The 18,090-nt window shown below is 44.6% G+C and overlaps 1 protein-coding gene across 4 annotated transcripts in view; it reads left to right on the forward strand.

Annotated features, from left to right (window-relative positions):
- Positions 1-18,090, forward strand: part of CPNE2 (copine 2) — a 160,621-nt gene that overhangs the window by 112,016 nt on the left and 30,515 nt on the right. For all 4 annotated transcript variants that reach the window (XM_060681547.2, XM_087877007.1, XM_087877006.1 and 1 more), the window contains exons 7-9: positions 2,627-2,716; positions 4,653-4,745; positions 10,617-10,703. In XM_060681547.2, coding sequence (XP_060537530.2) covers positions 2,627-2,716; positions 4,653-4,745; positions 10,617-10,703 — 270 coding nt within the window. The remainder of the gene's footprint in view (positions 1-2,626; positions 2,717-4,652; positions 4,746-10,616; positions 10,704-18,090) is intronic.

Raw genomic sequence — 18,090 nt, forward strand, 5'->3', positions numbered from 1 at the left:
GGATACTGCAAAATCCCCATTCCCTCCCCATTCCTGGGGGAAGGGTATTACAAAATCTCCATTCCCACCCCAATCCAGGGGAAGGATACTGCAAAATTTCCATTCACCTGCAGTGATGGAGCACCCAAAATTTCTGGAGGCAAACTGTTCAATTGAACAATTGTTCTCATTGACAGGAACTTTCTCCTTAGTTCTAGGTTGCTTCTCTCCTTGATTAGTTTCCATCCGTTGCTTCTTTTCCTGCCTTCAGGCACTTTGGAGAACAGCTTGACTCCCTCTTCTTTGTGGCAGCCCCTGAGATATTAGAACACTGCTATCATGTCTCCCTTAGTCCTTCTTTTCATTAAACTAGACAGACCCAGTTCCCGCAGCCGCTACTCAGCAAGCAGAACTGCGAGTGGTGATTGTTCTCACTGCCAGGAAATTTCTCCTTAGTTCTAAATTGGATCTCTCCTTGATCAGTTTCCATCCATTGTTCCTTGTCTGGCCCTCGGGTGCTTTGGAAAATAGGTTGCTCTTTTTGCCCATTTATGCATTGGGACATCTGCTCCGAGTCTTCTTTTGATGTCTCTTGGAATGTCTGTTGACAGCAGGAAAGGAACACTGTTTTCATGCAGTTGTTGTCATGAATGAATGAGATGCCAGATTGCATCATTTAGAGGGAGGTTTGGCTCAGTCCATAGGGTACCTCACTCAAAGGATGAGGCTTGTTTTCATTTGCACTAGAAAGCAAGATGTGTATGAAAGCAGAAATCCTGCAAGGAACGGAGCCCTTACCTCAGCAGATAAACCATTCAGGGACACAGTCGTGGAATTCAAATTTTACTACTGGTTCTGTGGGTGTGGCTTGGTGGGCATGGCAGGGGAAGGATACTGCAAGATCTCTATTCCCTCCCCACTCCTGGGAGAAGGATATTGTTGTGGTCTGCCAGCAGCCTGTGGAGCTGGCAGCGGAGTCGGACAGTAAGGAGGCTGAGGAAGAACATGGGCCAGTCCTGGATGCTGGGGAAGGCCCGGACGAGGGCTCTGCGTCAGAGGCAGAGATGGGGCCAGGGCCATCGGGGAGTGAGTTGCGGACTCTGGAGCCTCCAGAGTCGGACAGCAGAGAGGCAGAGGAACAGGAGGAGCCTGTACCTAGTGCATGCATGCGAACAGCTGCCAGAAGGCAAGAGCAGCTAAAGCAAAAAGGACGCCTCAGGAGTAAGGCCAGAAGATGATTGGCCACGCCCATAAGGATTAAAAGACCAGCAATGAGCCGTTGGATTCTTTGTAGAAAAGCAACGTTGATTCCAGTGCTTCTTGTCAGCGTCTCTTGAACTTTGTGGAATGGATGCTCCTAAGAAGTGGAAGAACCTGCCTGCTGACCTCATGGAAGGTCTTCAAGAAAAGACCAGGCAGCCAATTATCCAGGAACTTGACAATTCCTGCATTTAGCAGGGGGTTGGAGCAGAAGACCTGAAAAGTCCCTTCTGAGCCTAGGATTCTATGAACTAAAGTTTAACATTTTACAAGTCTTGGGTAGGACAGGGGTATCCAACCTTGACAACTTTAAGACTTGTGTACTTCAACTTCCAAGAATTCCCCAGTCGGTCCACAAGTCTTAAGATTGGACACCCCTGGAGTAGTACTTCATAACAGACATTAGCAATAGCAATAGCACTTAGACTTATGTACTGCTTCATAGTGCTTTTCAATCCTCTCTAACTGGTTTACAGAGCCAGCATCTTGCCCGCAACAATTTGGGTCTTCATTTTACTCACCTCGGAAGGATCAACCTTGAGCCTGGTGGGATTCAAACTGCTGAATTGTAGGCAGTCAGCAGAAGTAGCCTGCAGTACTGCACTCTGAGCCACCATATATTATTGCCAACAGAGAGTTATTGGGCTGGGGCCTCTTGTGTCTGTTGCAACTCCTGAGGGATGTTGTGTGTCTACATTTTGGACTCTATTGAACAATGTTGAAGGGAAAGTTTTCAAAGTTCTATTTACTAGAATAGGTAAACTGGCACATCTAGGAAAACCTGAATCTGAGAGGTCCGGGTTTTCCCTCAGTAAGCCAAAACCCCTAAAACCATCCTCTCACTCCTCAGTCGATCACAGGCTCCAATCACCGTTCATCCCATTTTGAGACCTCACTCCGACCACTCCTTCTCCAGATGCAGGATCGCCCTGACCTTGACCGACAGGAAGAATGCCATTATGTCTACATACAACCCCTCTGCTAAATCCCCCCTCCTACTTCCCCACACAGGAGAAGGCGGCAGCATGGAAGCTTCCGGCCTAATATGGCTTCCAAAGCTGACAATTGTCATAGCATTGATATTAATACAATATTAAGACTCAGTTTTGCCAGTGGTTAAGGCACCAGTTAGAAAGTAGAAGACCATGAGTTCAAGTCCTGCCTTAGCTCTGAAAACCAGCAGGGTGTCTTTGGGCCAGTCCCTGTCTCTCAGCCGAACCTACCTTACAGGGTTGTTGTGGTGGGGGGAAATAAATAGGAGGAGGAAAATGTATTGGATATGTTTGCTGCCTTGAGTTATTTGTAAAAATAATAAAGCGGGGGAGAGATATAAATAAATATGGTCTGAAGTTTTTTTTGTCTTACTGGCTTTTTCTTCCCATTGCAGGTAATTAAATACACGCTCGATCCTGTATGGAAGCCATTCACGGTGCCTTTGATCTCTCTGTGCGATGGGGACACAGAAAAGCAGATCAAGGTATTGTCCTCTTCATCTTCTTCCATTTCAGATCCATTATCTCCACTGTGGCCGAGAGATAACGTTTTCGTTAGAATATCTTACCCCAACCAGCGGTGCTCTTCTCTGTTGAATTTCAACTCCAAAGATCCCAGGCTTTGTGGTCTCCATACATACTGGCTGGGGAATTCTGGCTGTTGAAATCCACAAGTCTTAAATTTACCAAGGTCGGACACCCCTGGTCTAGGCAATGAGAGAGCACCTTAATGCATCTTACCTGAAGGTCTTAAACTATGATTTATGGAACAAAAAATAATACATAGAATGTATTGGATGCCAACACCAGAGGTGGGTTTCAGCAGGTTCTGACCAGTTCTGGAGAACCGGTACTGGACATTTTGAGCAGTTCGGAGAACCGGTAGTAAAAATTCTGACTGGCCGACCCTCCTTTATTCCCTGCCTCCCGAGTCCCAGGTGATTGGGAGGAAATGGGGATTTTGCAGTAACCTTCCCCTGGAGTGGGGTGGGAATGGAGATTTTACAGTATCCTTCCCCTGCCACGCCCACCAAGCCACACCCACCATGCCATGCCATGCCCACCAAGCCGCACCCACAGAACCAGTAGTAAAAAATTTTGAAACGCAACACTGGCCAACACGTTGGTATAGAAAAGATTGTTTCGTGAGACTTTTGCTGAAATTAAACCATCAACTTGTTCTAGAGAACATCTGACTGTTAATTGGGTACCTGGTAATAGGTCTGTGGAGATTCTCAAATCATGGATGACTTGAAAAAGCACCTTTGGGTACCTGGCAATAATGTGTTTCCTAGAAAATAAGACCCAACTGGAAAATAAGCCCTAGCATGATTTTTCAGGATGCTCGTAACATAAGCCCTACCCTAAAAATAAGCCCCACTTAAGATCGTCAGCCAGACGGATGCATTTAGTACTGTATTTCCCCCAAAATAAGGCCTAACCGGAAAATAAGCCCTAATGCAGGGCTCAAGGCTCAAACTCAAGGCCCGGGGTCCGGATTTGGCCTGCAGGGTGCTTAAATCCGGCCCCTGAGGCCGGCCTGGAAATATCAAAGGACCGGCCCACACCTGCGGCCCATTTTCAGCCTCCCCGGCCTCCAGCAGCACTCGCCCAGCCGAAAACAGGCTGTGCGGCTTGTTTTTGGCCAGGAGAGTGCTGCTGGAGGCCACAGAGGCCGAAAACGAGGCATAGGGGTGTGACTCCGCCGCTGCCCATTTTGGCCAGTAAAGTGCTGCAGGAGGCGTCCATCCTGTCTCCCCTCCGCCTGCCGGCCCACGGAAAACTACAATGCTGATCCGGCCTTCAAAGAAATCCAGTTTGACACCCCTGCCCCATGGGTAAAATCCAAAATTTTTCCCTACCGGTTCTGTGGGTGTGGCTCGGTGGGTTTGGCAGGGGAAGGCTATTGCAAAATCTCCATTGCCTCCCCACTCCTGAGGGAAGGCTATTGCAAAATCTCCATTCCCTCCCCACTCCTGAGGGAAGGATATTGCAAAATCTCCATTCCCTCCCCACTCCTGAGGGAAGGCTATTGCAAAATCTCCATTCCCTCCCCACTCCTGAGGGAAGGATATTGCAAAATCTCCATTCCCACCCCACTCTGGAGCCAGAGGTGGTGTTTGCTGGTTCTCCTAAACTACTCAAAATTTCCGCTACCGGTTCTCCAGAACCTGTCAGAACCTGCTGGATTTCACCCCTGCCCTGCCCTAGTGCGACTTTTGGAGCAAAAATCATTATAAGACCCGGTCTTATTTTCGAAGAAACATAGCAGTTGTCCTACCTCTGGGAGAAATGAGCACTTTCAGGAATTTCTTCTCTTCCATAAGTAGGGTGAAATTTTTAAATTTGGAGGGATCATTTTTTGGGGAACTTCAGGAAACGGGATGAAAATCCTGATCGTCCCTCTGCTTCTTCTGCCAGATTGTGTGTTATGACTACGACAGTGATGGAGGACATGACTTCATTGGGGAGTTCCAGACTTCTGTTGACACGATGTGCAAAGATGGCTGTGTGGTAAGCTTTGAAGGACATTTGTGGATGTGAAGACGAGCATTGACCCTAGTCTGAAGAAGTTTGAACTTCCTGTTTTACATCATGGTGGCCGTGATACCTTTCCGTTTTATTTATTTAGTTCTCTTTCTTTAGTGTTGCTGATTAGCCCGTAGGCCATATCAACATACAGAATAAAACATAAAAACATTACCCAGTAAAGCCACATGGAAAAGTGAAATACAAGAGGCAGATTAAATGAAAAGAAGAAAATAAGGAATATAATATCATGTTTCTGAGTCACCTGTACAGTTTAGCTTGATCAGACTTACATACAGGTGGTCCTCAACTTCAAACAGTCCATTTAGAGCAGAGGTCTTCAAACTTGGCAGCTTTAAGACTTGTGGACTTCAACTCCCAGAATTCTCCAGCCAGCATAGCTATGCTGGCTGGAGAATTCTGGGAGTTGAAGTCCACAAGTCTTAAAGCTGCCAAGTTTGAAGACCTCTGACTTAGATAGAGGCTGTTTGAAGTTACAGCAGAACTGAAAAAAGTGACTTGTGGCTGTTTTTCACACTTACGACCATTGCGGCATCCCCATGGTCACATAATGAAAATTCAGACGCTTGGCAACTGACTCATACTTATGACGGTTGCTGTGTCCCGGGGTGATGGGATTCCCTTTTGCAACCTTCAGACAAGTCAAATCAATGGGGAAACCAGATTCACTCAACTTCATAACTGCAGTGATTCACTTATCAACTGTGGCAAGAAAGGTCGTAAAACGAGGCAAAACTCTTTAACCATTGTCTTTCCTAGGAATGGAAATTTGGGATTCAATTGGGGTCATAAATTGAGGACCACCTGTATTTAATTTAATTTAATTTACTTGATCATATTTCTATGCCACCCAACTCCCTAGGGACTCTACATCCCTAGATGTAGATCTCACCTGAATTGCTTTATCCAAATAAAGGGCTCTGTTATATGTGATTTTTGAGTTCTGACTGCAGATGAAATGCGTTGTTTCAGTATAAAAATCCCAATAGTTTGTTCATCTAATTTGCGATTCAAAGATACCAGTCTTAGTTTAATGAGTGGAATTGAATTAAAAAGCCTCTTATGAGTTTCTTTCTTGATGTGTCTTTAAGAGAAAAACAAAAACAGCGTCTCCTGATTATTTATTATAATCAATCTTTTTCGACTTCAATTCTCCTTCATTTGCGGTTTTGATTTGAGCTGGTTTGCTCATTCTCAAGTGTTTTTGGTGACCCTCGTTGGCAAACATCTCATCTTCTGCTAAGACCAGACTGGGTTTTGCCCAATTAAACCTCTCTCCTGATCTCCACTGATGGATGATGAGGAAAGTTTATCTTGCCAGCTTGCTCCCACAATCAATGGTGTTGGGTTTAGGAGTTCTCATGCTCACTGATCCGTTATTTTGCTTCTCCCAATTATTTATGGCTAGAGTTCGAATTAAGTAGAGTACAAATGACAGGGAATAACTTCATAAGGAGGGGATGACCGTCTTGAACAGAACTGTAAACGCTTTGTATTTTATAAGACACTAGCTGATAACCTGGCGTTGCCAGGGTATTTATGTATCCCTATCCTTACAGGCTTTTAAAAGTATATGTACAGTATACACAGTATAAAGTAAAATCATACACAAAATCACTATAAGTCTTTGGGTCCCACCCCCTGTCCATCTGGCTGCCCACGCTGACTGGTAACCACCACCTGACGCCTGGCAGTGTTGGGGCTGTACATGGCTGGCTGCCATGGTAACTGCCTGATCCAACACCCATCTGATGGCAATGGTCCTCCTTGCCGTCCAGAATGGCCCAGTGGGTGGCGCATGGCCACTGTGGAAGGCTGCCAGGACCGATCAGCTGGGCTGCGCAGCCGCTATATTCACCCGGAGGGGTGTTAGGGGTATCTTACCCCCACAGTATTTCTTTCCAGAGAGTAAGTCATCTGTGTACCAAGTTTGGCTGAAATTGTTCGAGGCGTTCCAGAGTTATGCTGGAACATACACACTTACACACACAGCCATTTATATATACTGTATATAGAAGGTAAAACCATAGTTGGAGATTCATTTAGCAATGATCTGAAGTGAATTCAGGCAGTCGTTATGACTTACGACCACAACGGAGCCCAAAATTTATGTTGCTAAGTGAGACATTTGTTCAGTGAGTTTTGCCCCATTCTACCACCTTTCTTGCCACTGCTATTCAGTGAATCCCAGAAGGTGTTAAGTTAGTAACACAGTTGTTGAAGTGAACCTGGTTTCCCCATTGACCTATCTTGTCAGAAGTTTGCAAAATGGGATCACATGACCCTGGAGCACTCCAACCGTCATAAATACGAGTCAGTTGCCAAGTGCCCAAATTTTGATCACGTGACTATGGAGGTGCGGCAACTCCTCAAAATAACAATGGTCTTGCCTTGACCCTTAGTAGGTTGTCAGTTGTCAGCAGGTTGCATGGAATTAAGTTGCAATGCTTTTGAACTCTGTCCTGGCTCCTGGTTTCTGGTGCTGACAGTTACCAAGGAATGTAGAACATCGAACATAGAATAACAGAGTTGGAAGGGACCTTGGAGGTCTTCTAGTCTAACCCCTTGCTCAAGTAGGGGACCTTATGCCAGGTAAATGGTTGTCCAGTCTCTTCTTAAAAGCCTCCAGTGATGAAGCATCCACAACTTCTGAAGGCAACTTCGGTTCCATTGGTTAATTGTCCTCATTGTTAGGAAATTTCTCCTTGGTTCTAGGTTGCTTCTCTCCTTGATTAGTTTCCATCCATTTTTTCTTGTCTTGCCTTCTGGTGCTTTGAAAAATAGTTTGATCCCCCTCTTCTTTGTGGCAGCCCCTCAAATACTGAAATACTGCTATCATGCCACCACAAGTCCTTCTTTTCACCATGCTAGACATACACATATATCCAATTCCTGCAACCGTTCTTCACATGTTTTAGCCTCCAGTCCCCTAATCATCTTTGTTGCTCTTTTCTGCACTCTTTCCAGAGTCTCAACATCTGTTTTGTAATATGGTGACCAAAACTGGATGCAGTATTCCAAGTGCGGGCTTACTGAGGCTTTATAAAGGGGTAGTAATACTTGACACGGTCTTGATTCTATCCCTCTGTTAATGCAACTTGACTTTTTTGACTCTTTTGGAGGCAAAGGTGAACCACCTCTGAAAAACCTTGCCCAGTAAATTACAGGGATTTGTCCAAGTAGTTTCCAAGAATGGGACACCCATTTGGGGAGACCGATAAAAAAAATAAAAAATAAAAATCCACCTGTAACTTCCTATGGGAGCTCTCCAAGGTCCTGATTATGCTTCACTGGGCCATAGCTCAAATTCTCCCTTTGTTTTGAATGTCTTGGTTCTTTGAGGATCTTGGTTAAGACAAGCAATGTGAGTTTGCATAAGCTAGTATTCCAGAATATCAGATGGCCCTTCTGGAGCATGGTGAAGCTTCTGGACCAGGACGAGGGAGACCCAGTGTTTTAGATTAATCTTCAGCCATGGAAGGGTTTGTGAGTTTGGGGCCAGACCTTCCATCTCAGTCCAAGAGGATGGGGTAGTGGTTAAAGTACTGGACTAGGAGAATTCTGGTCTCCCATGGGGGAACCATGGTCCTTTTATGAACTTGTGGACTTCAACTCCCAGAATTCAACTCCCAGAGCGTAGCTGGCTCAGGAATTGTCGGAGTTGAAGTCCACAAGTCATAAAAGGACCATGGTTTCCCAACCCTGAACCAAGGAAGTCCCAGCTGTGGAAGGTTGAGACAATCATTCATTCTTAGCTCAGCCTATCTTACAGGGCTATTGCAAGGAAATATTGGTGTGGGGGGAAGGAAGCGCTATCTCTACCACCTTGGAGAGACAAAGTATAAATTCAACAACTGAATGAAATAAACAGATGGAAGGTTATGTAAGTTGGTAAATAGCCAACTTCTAACCTACTGTGTTAAATTCATGAATTGGAAACTGATGGAGAATTCCAGAATCTCACAATTTAGGTCATTTAAAAAAAACAGAATTTCCTTAGTGCTCCGAGAGTGAAAGAAAACGCTCTCTAAATTGTGAGGCAAATGCAGTCCTTTTGCAGGGACGTGCAGGCGTCAGCAGATCTCTTGTTTAAATGACCGCTTGTAGTTATTACTTCAAAGCTCTTTGGAGGCTAGAAACGGCAATTTAATTTTGTCTTCTGGGCTTCTATTTATTTATGCCTTTCTCAATCCTAGCTTGTGCTTCTGCGTAAGAAGCTTAAAAATAAAATGGATACATGCATTTGTTTACCTAGTGAGTAATCACATCCTTCCTCGTTTCAACTCGAAGCCCCACTGCGCTCATCTGCTGCTTCTACGTTGCTTTCACTCTGGAACTGACGGCTTCTATATGTAGTTGCTGGCTGTAAATAGCTCAGGCAGATGTTCAACCCATCTCAAAACTCTGGGAAACCTTAGGGATGCTTACATGGCCTGGCACGATGCTCTGGACTGAAGCCAACACAACGTTTCTTGCCAAGAAGCCTGCCCAGAGCTAGCCTGAGGGGTTGCATCCAGAGGTGTGTGTGGGGATAGAAAGTGTAGCAGGGGAAACAGAGCAATTGAGGGGGAGACTAGGGGTCAGATGAGGTCTTGGATGTGGTGGATTGTAGTCTGGATTCCCAGGAGGGAGGGGCTGCATTCCAGAAGGCAAAGAGGCAGTGAAGGGTAGATACAGGTAGCCCTTGACTTCCAACCACAATTGAGCCCAAAATTTATGTTGCTACATGAAACACACTTGAGTTTTTCTCCATTTTACGACCTTTCCTGCCACCATTGTTAAGTGAATCACTGCAGTTGTTAAGTTAGTAATGCGTTGTTAAGTGAATCTGGCTTCCCCATTGACTGTGCTTGTCAGGAGGTCGCAAAAGGGGATCATAGGACCCTGGGAAACTGCAACCGTCATAAATATGTCAAAGGCAGCTGCGAAGTGCAAAAATGATAGTCATGTGATTCTGTGATGGTCATAAATGGAAGGATTGGTCCCAAAGTTGTGTGTTTTTAACAGTGGTTGTAGTCAGTAAAGTAGGAATAGCTATACCTTCAGAGCCCACAGCTTCACACATTTTCAGTTCTTAATATCCCAGTTTCCCTCCAAAAGGTTGGAAATTTTGCCCCATACATATTGGGGTTATGGTGTGGGGGTACTGGGGAACATAGTCATCTTTTGAGTCCATGTTTGAGACATCTGTAGTTTGCCAGTGTTTCTCAAGACAATGTGTGGACTTCAGCTCCCAGAATTCCCCAGACAGCTTGGGAATTCTGGGAATTGAAGTCCACATCTCTTAAAGGAGCTACCACTGAGAACAACTGGTTTAAACCAGAGATGGGTTTCAGCAGGTTCTGACCAGTTCTGCAGAACCGGTGGCGGAAATTTTGAGTAGTTCAGAGAACCTACCAAGCCACGCCCACCAAGCCATGCCACGCCTACCAAGCAACACCAATAGTAAAAATTCTGACTGGCCCCGCCCCCATCTATTCTCTGCCTCCCGAGTCCCAGCTGATTGGGAGGAAATGGGGATTTTGCAGTAACTTTCCCCCAGAGGGGGTGGGAATGGAGATTTTACAGTATCCTTCCCCTGCCACACCCACCAAGCCACGTCCACAGAACCGGTAGTAAAAAAAAGTTTGAATCCCACCACTTGTTTTTTAAACCATTCTTCCCCAACTTGGTTACCCCTAAAATGTTTTGAAAATGTAAAACTCAGCTTTCCCAGTAACTACAGAACAACAACAAAAAAAATATTTCTGTATTTAAAAAAAAGAGGAAAAAATAAGATTACTGCATTTACCATGGTCTTTCTTTTTTTCTAAAAATAATAATAATAATACACAGGTAGAGTTTGAATGCATCAATCCGAAAAAACAGAAGAAGAAAAGGAGCTACAAGAATTCGGGCATCATCATTGTCAAGTCCTGCAAAGTAAGTTCCGTTTCTCAGAGGGATCAATGATTTTGTTTGGGCTTTTTTTTTTTTTTTTTTTTAGAAATACGTACAGGCAGTCCTCGACTTACGACCACAATTGAGCCCAAAATTTCCGTTGCTAAGCGAGACGTTTGTTAAGTGAATTTTCCCCCATTTTACGACCTTTCTTGCCACAGTTGTGAAGTAACCCCCTGCGCTTGTTAAATTAATACCATGGTTGTTAAGCGAACCTGGCTTCCCCATTGACTTTGCTTGTCAGAAGGTTGTAGAAGGGATCGCTTGGACCAGAGGTCTTCAAACTTGACAGCTTTAAGACTTCTGGGAGTTGAAGTCCACAAGTCTTAAAGCTGTCAAGTTTGAGGACTCCTAGCTTGGACACTACAACTGTCATAAATATGAATCAGCTGCCAAGCATCTGAATTTTGATCTCGTGACCATGGGGTCACGAGTGCAACGGTTGTAAGTGGGAAACACGGTCATAAGCAGCGGTGGGATTCAGCCAGTTCGCACCACTTCAGGAGAACCGGTTGTTAACTTTCTGAGCAGTTTGGTGAACTGGTTGTTGGAAGAAATCATTAAGGCAGAGAATCGGTTGTTAAATTATTTGAATCCCACCACTGGTCATAAGTCACTTGTTTCATTGCCGTTCTAACTTTGAATGGTCACTAAATGAACTGCTGTAAGTTGAGAACTAGCTGTAATTTGGAAAATGAAGGGCTAGTTTGGGGGTGGTTCACTATAGGCTTGTACATAAAGAAAAAAAAGTCGATGCAATCCTAAATCGCATTAACGGAGGGATTCAATCAAGATCAAGGGAGATACTCATACCACCTATGAAGCCTTAGTAAGACCACACCTAGAATATTACATTCAGTTTTGGTCACTACAAAAAAGATGCTGAGACTCTAGAAAGAGTGCAGAGAATAGCAACCAGGATGATTCGGGGACTGGAGGCTAAAACATACAATTAATGGTTGCAGGAACTGGGCATGGCTAGTCTAGGGAAGAGAAGGACCAGGGGAGACAGGATAGCAGTCTTCCAATATTTGAGGGGCTGCCACAGAGAGGAGGGAGTCAAGCTGTTTTCCAAGGCACCCAAAGGCCAAACAAGGAATAATGGATGGAAACCGACCAAGGAGAGATTCAACCTAGAAATGAGTAGGAACTTTCTGACAGTGAGAACAATCAACCCAAGGAACAGAAGTGGCCTTCGGAAGTTGTGGGAGCTTCATCACTGGAGGCTTTCAAGAAGAGACTGGACTGCCATCTGTCAGAAATGGTGTAGGTGTCCTGCTTGGGTGGGGGGTTGGATTAGATGACCTACAAGATCCCTTCCAACAAGGCCCATCCCAACTCTGGTAATCTAATCTGAAAAAACAGGAATGTTACAGCTGAAAATCAGATGAGGAGAACTGAACGTTGTTCTTTCTTATCATCTTTCCAATGGTCTTATCCTAAGGCAGCCTGGCCTGCTCTTTCCCTCCAGAAATGCTGCAAAAGACATCCTTGTATTCTTCTCTGAATGACATGGAGACTATGGGAGGGTATTGGGTAGAATGGGAGAAAGCTGTGGAATTTGTAGTTTTGCCCTGCCTTCTGGATGACTTCAAATACAGGTTGTCCTTGATTTGTCACCGTAATGAAGCCTGGACCTCACCTGATTTTTTTTCCCCAGCGGTCTTTAACGAATGCTGCAGTCATTAAACAAACGCTGTAGTTGCTAAGTGAGCCCAATGTCCAGCAAAACATTATAAATCATGACTGTGAGGCACTGCAAATGGCTGTAAATGCTATTGCCAAGTGCCCATAATGTGATCATGTGCAGCAACATATAGAGTTAAAACCAGATATATTCTTATTGGGAATTTTACCAGAGAATTATAGTAAAGAAGATACATATTTGATTATTCATATAATAACAGCGGCTAGAATTGTATTTGCACAAAATTGGAAAGCAGACAAAATCCCGTTGGAAGGAGAAATCATAAAGAAAATTTTAGAATGTGCAGAAATGAATAGATTAACATTGAGAATAAAAGATAAAGAGGAGTCAATATATTTCAGGACATGGGATAAATTTTATGATTGGTTAGAAAGGAAATATGAATAGGGGTATGGAGATAAAATAGATAGAAAAATAGAAACCCAGATGATGCCTAGGTAAAGGGAGAAAGGGGAGGGGGGGAGGGTAAAAGGGAAAAACTGAGAATATTATAAAAATGATGAAATAGATATAATTATTAATCGAATAAGAAATTGAAATGAGAATAGAGATAAATAGGAAATCAGGGCTGCTCGAATACCATTCTAGACTGAACTGAAAAGGGAAACAACAAGAGAGAGGGGAAGGAGTAGAGAGAGAGGAAGGGAGAAGAGAGGAGAGGAAAGGGAGAGTGAGAAGAAAGGGAAAAGGAGAGGAAGAAAAGGGAGGGGAAAGAGGAGTAGGAGAGAAAGTTAGAAGGGGGGAAGAAGAGAGGAGTAAGGGAAGGGGAAGTAGGAAAGAGAAAGAAAGGAAGAACGAAGAACGAAGAAAGTAGGAAGAGATAGGTGACAAAATAAAGAAGGGTCAATGGTAAAAGAGCAGCCCCGAATAACAAATAATTAAATATTAAAGTTAAAAGATAAGATGAATGATAAATGGTGGATAAATGACTATACATGTAATTATGTTTATGAGAAACAAAAATAAAAACTTTTTTGAAAAAAAGGAAAGGATGGACAGCCTTCAGAACTTTCAATCAATCAGAATAGAGCTGGAAGGGACCTTGGAGGTCTTCTAGTCCAGCCCCCGGCTCAAGCAGGAGAACCTAGACCAGCGATGGCTAACCTTTTTGGCACAGGGTGCTGAAAGCGTGTGTGCATGCATACTCATACTCATAATGCAATGCGCGTGAAACCCCCCCCGTGCGCCGCACAACCACCCATTCGCCCCCGCGCATGCGTGCACATCTCCCACATATGCTCCACCCTCTGTGCATGCACAGCAGAGACCCGAAAACCAGCTGGCTAGCGGGAGGGACACAAGCATGCACAGCAGAGAGCATGGGGTGATGGCTCACATACCCACAGAGAGGGCTCTGCATGCCACCTGTGCCACTCGTACCATAGGTTCGCCATCACACACCTATACCATTTCAGACAAGTGGCTGTCCAATCTCTTCTTTAAAAACTCCAGTGATGAAGCATCCCACAACTTCTGGAGGCCAGCTGTTCCACTGGTCAATTGTCCTCACTGTTAGGAAGTTTCTCCTTAAGTCCAGGTTGCTTCTCTCTTTGGTTATTTCCAACCATTGTTTCTTGTCCTGCCTTCTGGTGCTTTGGAGAATAAATTGACCCCCTCTTCTTTGCGGCAGCCCCTCAAATACTGGAATTCTGCTATCGTGTCCCCCTAATTCTTCTTTTCTCTAGACTAGCCATATCCAGTTCCTGCAACCGTTCTTTGTGTGTTTTAGCCTCCAGTCCCTTAATCATCCTGGTGGTTCTTCTCTGCGGTTTTTCCAAAGTCTCAACATCTTTTTTGTATTATGGTGATCAAAGCTGGATGCAGTATCCCAGGTGTGGCCTTACGAAGGCTTTACAAAGCGGTACTAATACTTCAAAATATTTCGAAACTTTGAAACTAAGTTGTAATTTCCACCAGTCTTTAAACTGACCGGTCATAAGTAGAGGACTAAGCTAAGCAAGACAGATGATAAGTGAATGGCACCTCGTTTTACGTCCCTTTTTGCCATGGCCGTTAAGTGGACCATGCAGTCATTAGATAAATGAGCTACCTGCATTTATGGCCTCAGAATGGAAGTATTTTTTAAAACGCCCGAGCATAAGGGAAGGTAGAGGTGAGATACTGAGATATTGGTAAAAGTGTATATATGCCGCAATCTGCTGTGATGGAAAAGTCCTTTTGTACCCTCAGTGGCATATTATCAAGTAGTACTAATAAAGAACCTTCGCAGGCATAAACCTCTTCTCAGAAAATTATGCCCAAAGCACTCTATTACTTAACTCAGCACTGCAGTCAATAATTTAAAATCTTCTCTGGTTCTGAAATTATACACCCTCTTGAGTGATTCACTCCTTCAGACTCCTGAAGACCTTTGCTTTTCAGTTTGAAGGATTAGGAGGGCTAAACCGCTTTCAGATTTGCATTAAAATCATAATTACTGACATAATACCGAGATGGCTGGAATGGCATCTAATCATCCGAAGGGCAGGGTCTCAACTCTGGGACAAATGCAATCATTTTTTTTTCTCAAATGCCAAACTCTGACAAGCCAGGATGAAGACAAACACAAGGCCTTATTAACCTGTCGTTCCACCAAATTGGAGGAGTCAGATCGGGCTTTAGCAGACAGCCTGCGAGGAGGATGCTTTGCTGCCCCATCCCCAGGGGTGGGACTGCTGGGGGTTCGCAGGGGTTCGGGAGAACCTCTAGCTAAGATTCTGTGCAGTTTGGATAACCCCCAAATTCCACTCCTGGCTGGCCCTGCCCACCCCACCCCTCTCCTCCCCTCCCAGGAGTCCCCATGCGGCCCGTTTTAAATGCAGGTAAGTGCAGGGCGTGCACGGAGGCTCGGGGAGGGCTTACCGGAAGTTCGGGAACTCCAGAGCGCCTCCAGAGCCTGGGGAGGCCGTTTTCACCCTCCTGGAAGCTTGAGGAAAGGCTCCGGAGCCCGGGGAAGGCAAAAACGCCCCCCCCACTGCTGTGGTGCAGGAGGCCGACTAGGCCACGCCCATTATGGCCACGCCCACCCAGCAACTGGGCAGAGAACCCCTTGCTAATTTTTTTTTAAATAGTCTTTATTTACATTTTCCATTAAAAACAAACAAAAAAAATAACAATACACCATATAAATAACGTACAACACACAGAACATTACAAATAACACACAAATGGTAGGTACAGATGGTACCTTCATATCTGAGTATTCAGTATAATATTACATTCCAGGGGAGATAGAGCAACTCATCTCTCTTAATATATCAATTAGGTCTAACCAACCTCACTTAGTATAGTTTCCTCCTTAACAATCCTTCCACATTTACTTTGGGTTATGACATTCTCTTCTCTAGCCAAATATATAGTTTCTCCCAGGATAAACATGTTTGTGTTTGGTCCTTATCTTTTAATTTTTTGGTTAATTTATCAGCTTCTGCACAATCCAGAATCTTTTTTATGATTGCTTCCTCTGATGGGATATTCTGGTTTTTCCAAAATTGAGCGTATATCAATCTCGCCGCTGTAATAATGTGAAGAGCTAAATACCATGAATCCTTCTTGATCTTATCTGGTTTGGAGCCGAGCAAGCATGTCTCTGGTGACCATTCAATTTTTTGTTCTAAAATCTCATTCAACCATTTTTTAATTTTGCTAAAATTTTTGAAGCCCACTCCTGCCCATCCAGGCTCTGAGCCACCCTCAGCTCCAAGGCCAGCCGAGAGTTTTGCAAACAGGCCAAGGTTCTAGTCCCTCTCTCGACTCCTGCTTTGAAGACTACAGCTAGTCTTTGACTTAACGACCACAACTGAGCCCAAAATTTCCATTGTTAAGCAAGACAGTTGTGGGTTTTGCCCTGTTTTATGACCTTTCTCGCCACCGTTGTTACATGGATCACTGCTGTTGTTAAGTTGGAATAGAATAGAATTCTTTATTGGCCAAGTGTGATTGGACACACGAGGAATTTGTCTCCAGTGCATAAGCTCTCAGTGTACATACAAACAACAAAGTGATAGGTTCGTAGATCATAAATCATAGTTACAATCATTGATCATATGTTACAAACAACAATTGATCAGCCAATTTTGGTCACCACACTATAAAAAAGATGTTGAGACACTGGAAAGAGTGCAGAGAAGAGCAACCAGGATGATTAGGGGACTGGAGGCTGAAACATACGATGTACAGTTGCAGGAAATGGGCATGGCTGGTCTAGGGAAGAGAAGGACCAGGGGAGACAGGATAGCAGTCTTCCAATATTTGAGGGGCTGCCACAGAGAGGAGGGGGGGTCAAACTATTTTCCAAGGCACCTTTGAAAGCCAGACAAGGAATAATGGATGGAAATTGATCAAGGAGAGAAGCAACCTAGAAATAAAGAGAACTTTTCTGACAGTGAGAACAATCAACCAATGGAACAGAAGTTGCCTTCGGAAGTTGTGGGAGCTTCATCACTGGAGGCTTTCAAGAAGAGATTAGACTGCCATTTGTAGAGTCTCCTGCTTGGGCAGGGGGTTGGACTAGATGACCTACAAGGTCCCTTCCAACTCTGTAAGAAACCAATAGGAGAAGAGAGTGGGAAAGATGAGACAAGATGAGACATGAGACAGTGCTGTGAGAATTAGGAGACACAGTTGTTAAGTGAATCTGTCTTCCCCATTGGCTTTGCTTGTCAGAAGATTGCAAAAGCTGATCACGTGACCCCAGGACATCGCAACCGTCATAACTATAAACCAGTTGCCAGACATCTGAATTTTGATCACGTGGTGCTGAAAAGGTCATAAGTGTGCAAAACGATTTTACGTCATTTTTTTCAGTGCCATTGTAACTTCAAATGGTCACTAAATGAATGGTTCTAAATCCACTGCCTGTACTCCTTTTTGCGTCTCATTATGCATTTACATTAAGACTGAATACCAATACTTTTGCATACATCATGTCTGTCTCTTTCTCTCTCTCTTTTCCCCTCCCTCTTATTCAACTCAGAGGAGTAAGTAAATGAGAGAAAACAGCAATGAGCTAAAAAATTTTTTTTTTTTTATTAATTTGATTTATATGTCGCCCTTCTCCGGAGACTCAGGGCGGCTTACAGTGCGCTAAGCAATAGCAATGGTCTACAACAGCACAGTTTAAATGATCCAGATTTGATCCCCGCTCCACATTGATCCTGTGCTATGCCCTGGGTTCACACAAAATCCCAAGACAATTAATGAAGCATAATTGCTCTATGCATGTAACAAGCTGCACCCAAAATATATACAAGCAGTCCTTGACTTATGTCTGGTCAGGTAGCAACCGTTCAAAGTTATGATTGCGCCCCTTTCTAGATCGGGACTCCCTACGCACAGTCACTCAGGCACTCGTCACTTCCCGCCTGGACTACTGCAACGCTCTCTACATGGGGCTCCCCCTGGGGTGCACCCGGAGGCTTCAGCTGGTCCAGAATGTGGCCGCGCGGGGGATTATGGGGGCGACGAGGCGCTCCCATGTGACACCTCTCCTGCGCGAGCTGCACTGGCTCCCGGTGGTCTTCCAGGTGCGCTTCAAGGTGTTGGTGACCACCTTTAAAGCGCTCCATGGCTTAGGGCCGGGGTACTTACGAGACCGCCTTCTGCCACCAATAGCCTCCCACCGGCCAGTGCGCTCACACAGAGTGGGCCTCCTCAGGGTGC

The sequence above is a fragment of the Pantherophis guttatus genome, chromosome 11 (genome assembly GCF_059756535.1).
Source record: "Pantherophis guttatus breed Tessera chromosome 11, ASM5975653v1, whole genome shotgun sequence".
Taxonomy (NCBI): domain Eukaryota; kingdom Metazoa; phylum Chordata; class Lepidosauria; order Squamata; family Colubridae; genus Pantherophis; species Pantherophis guttatus.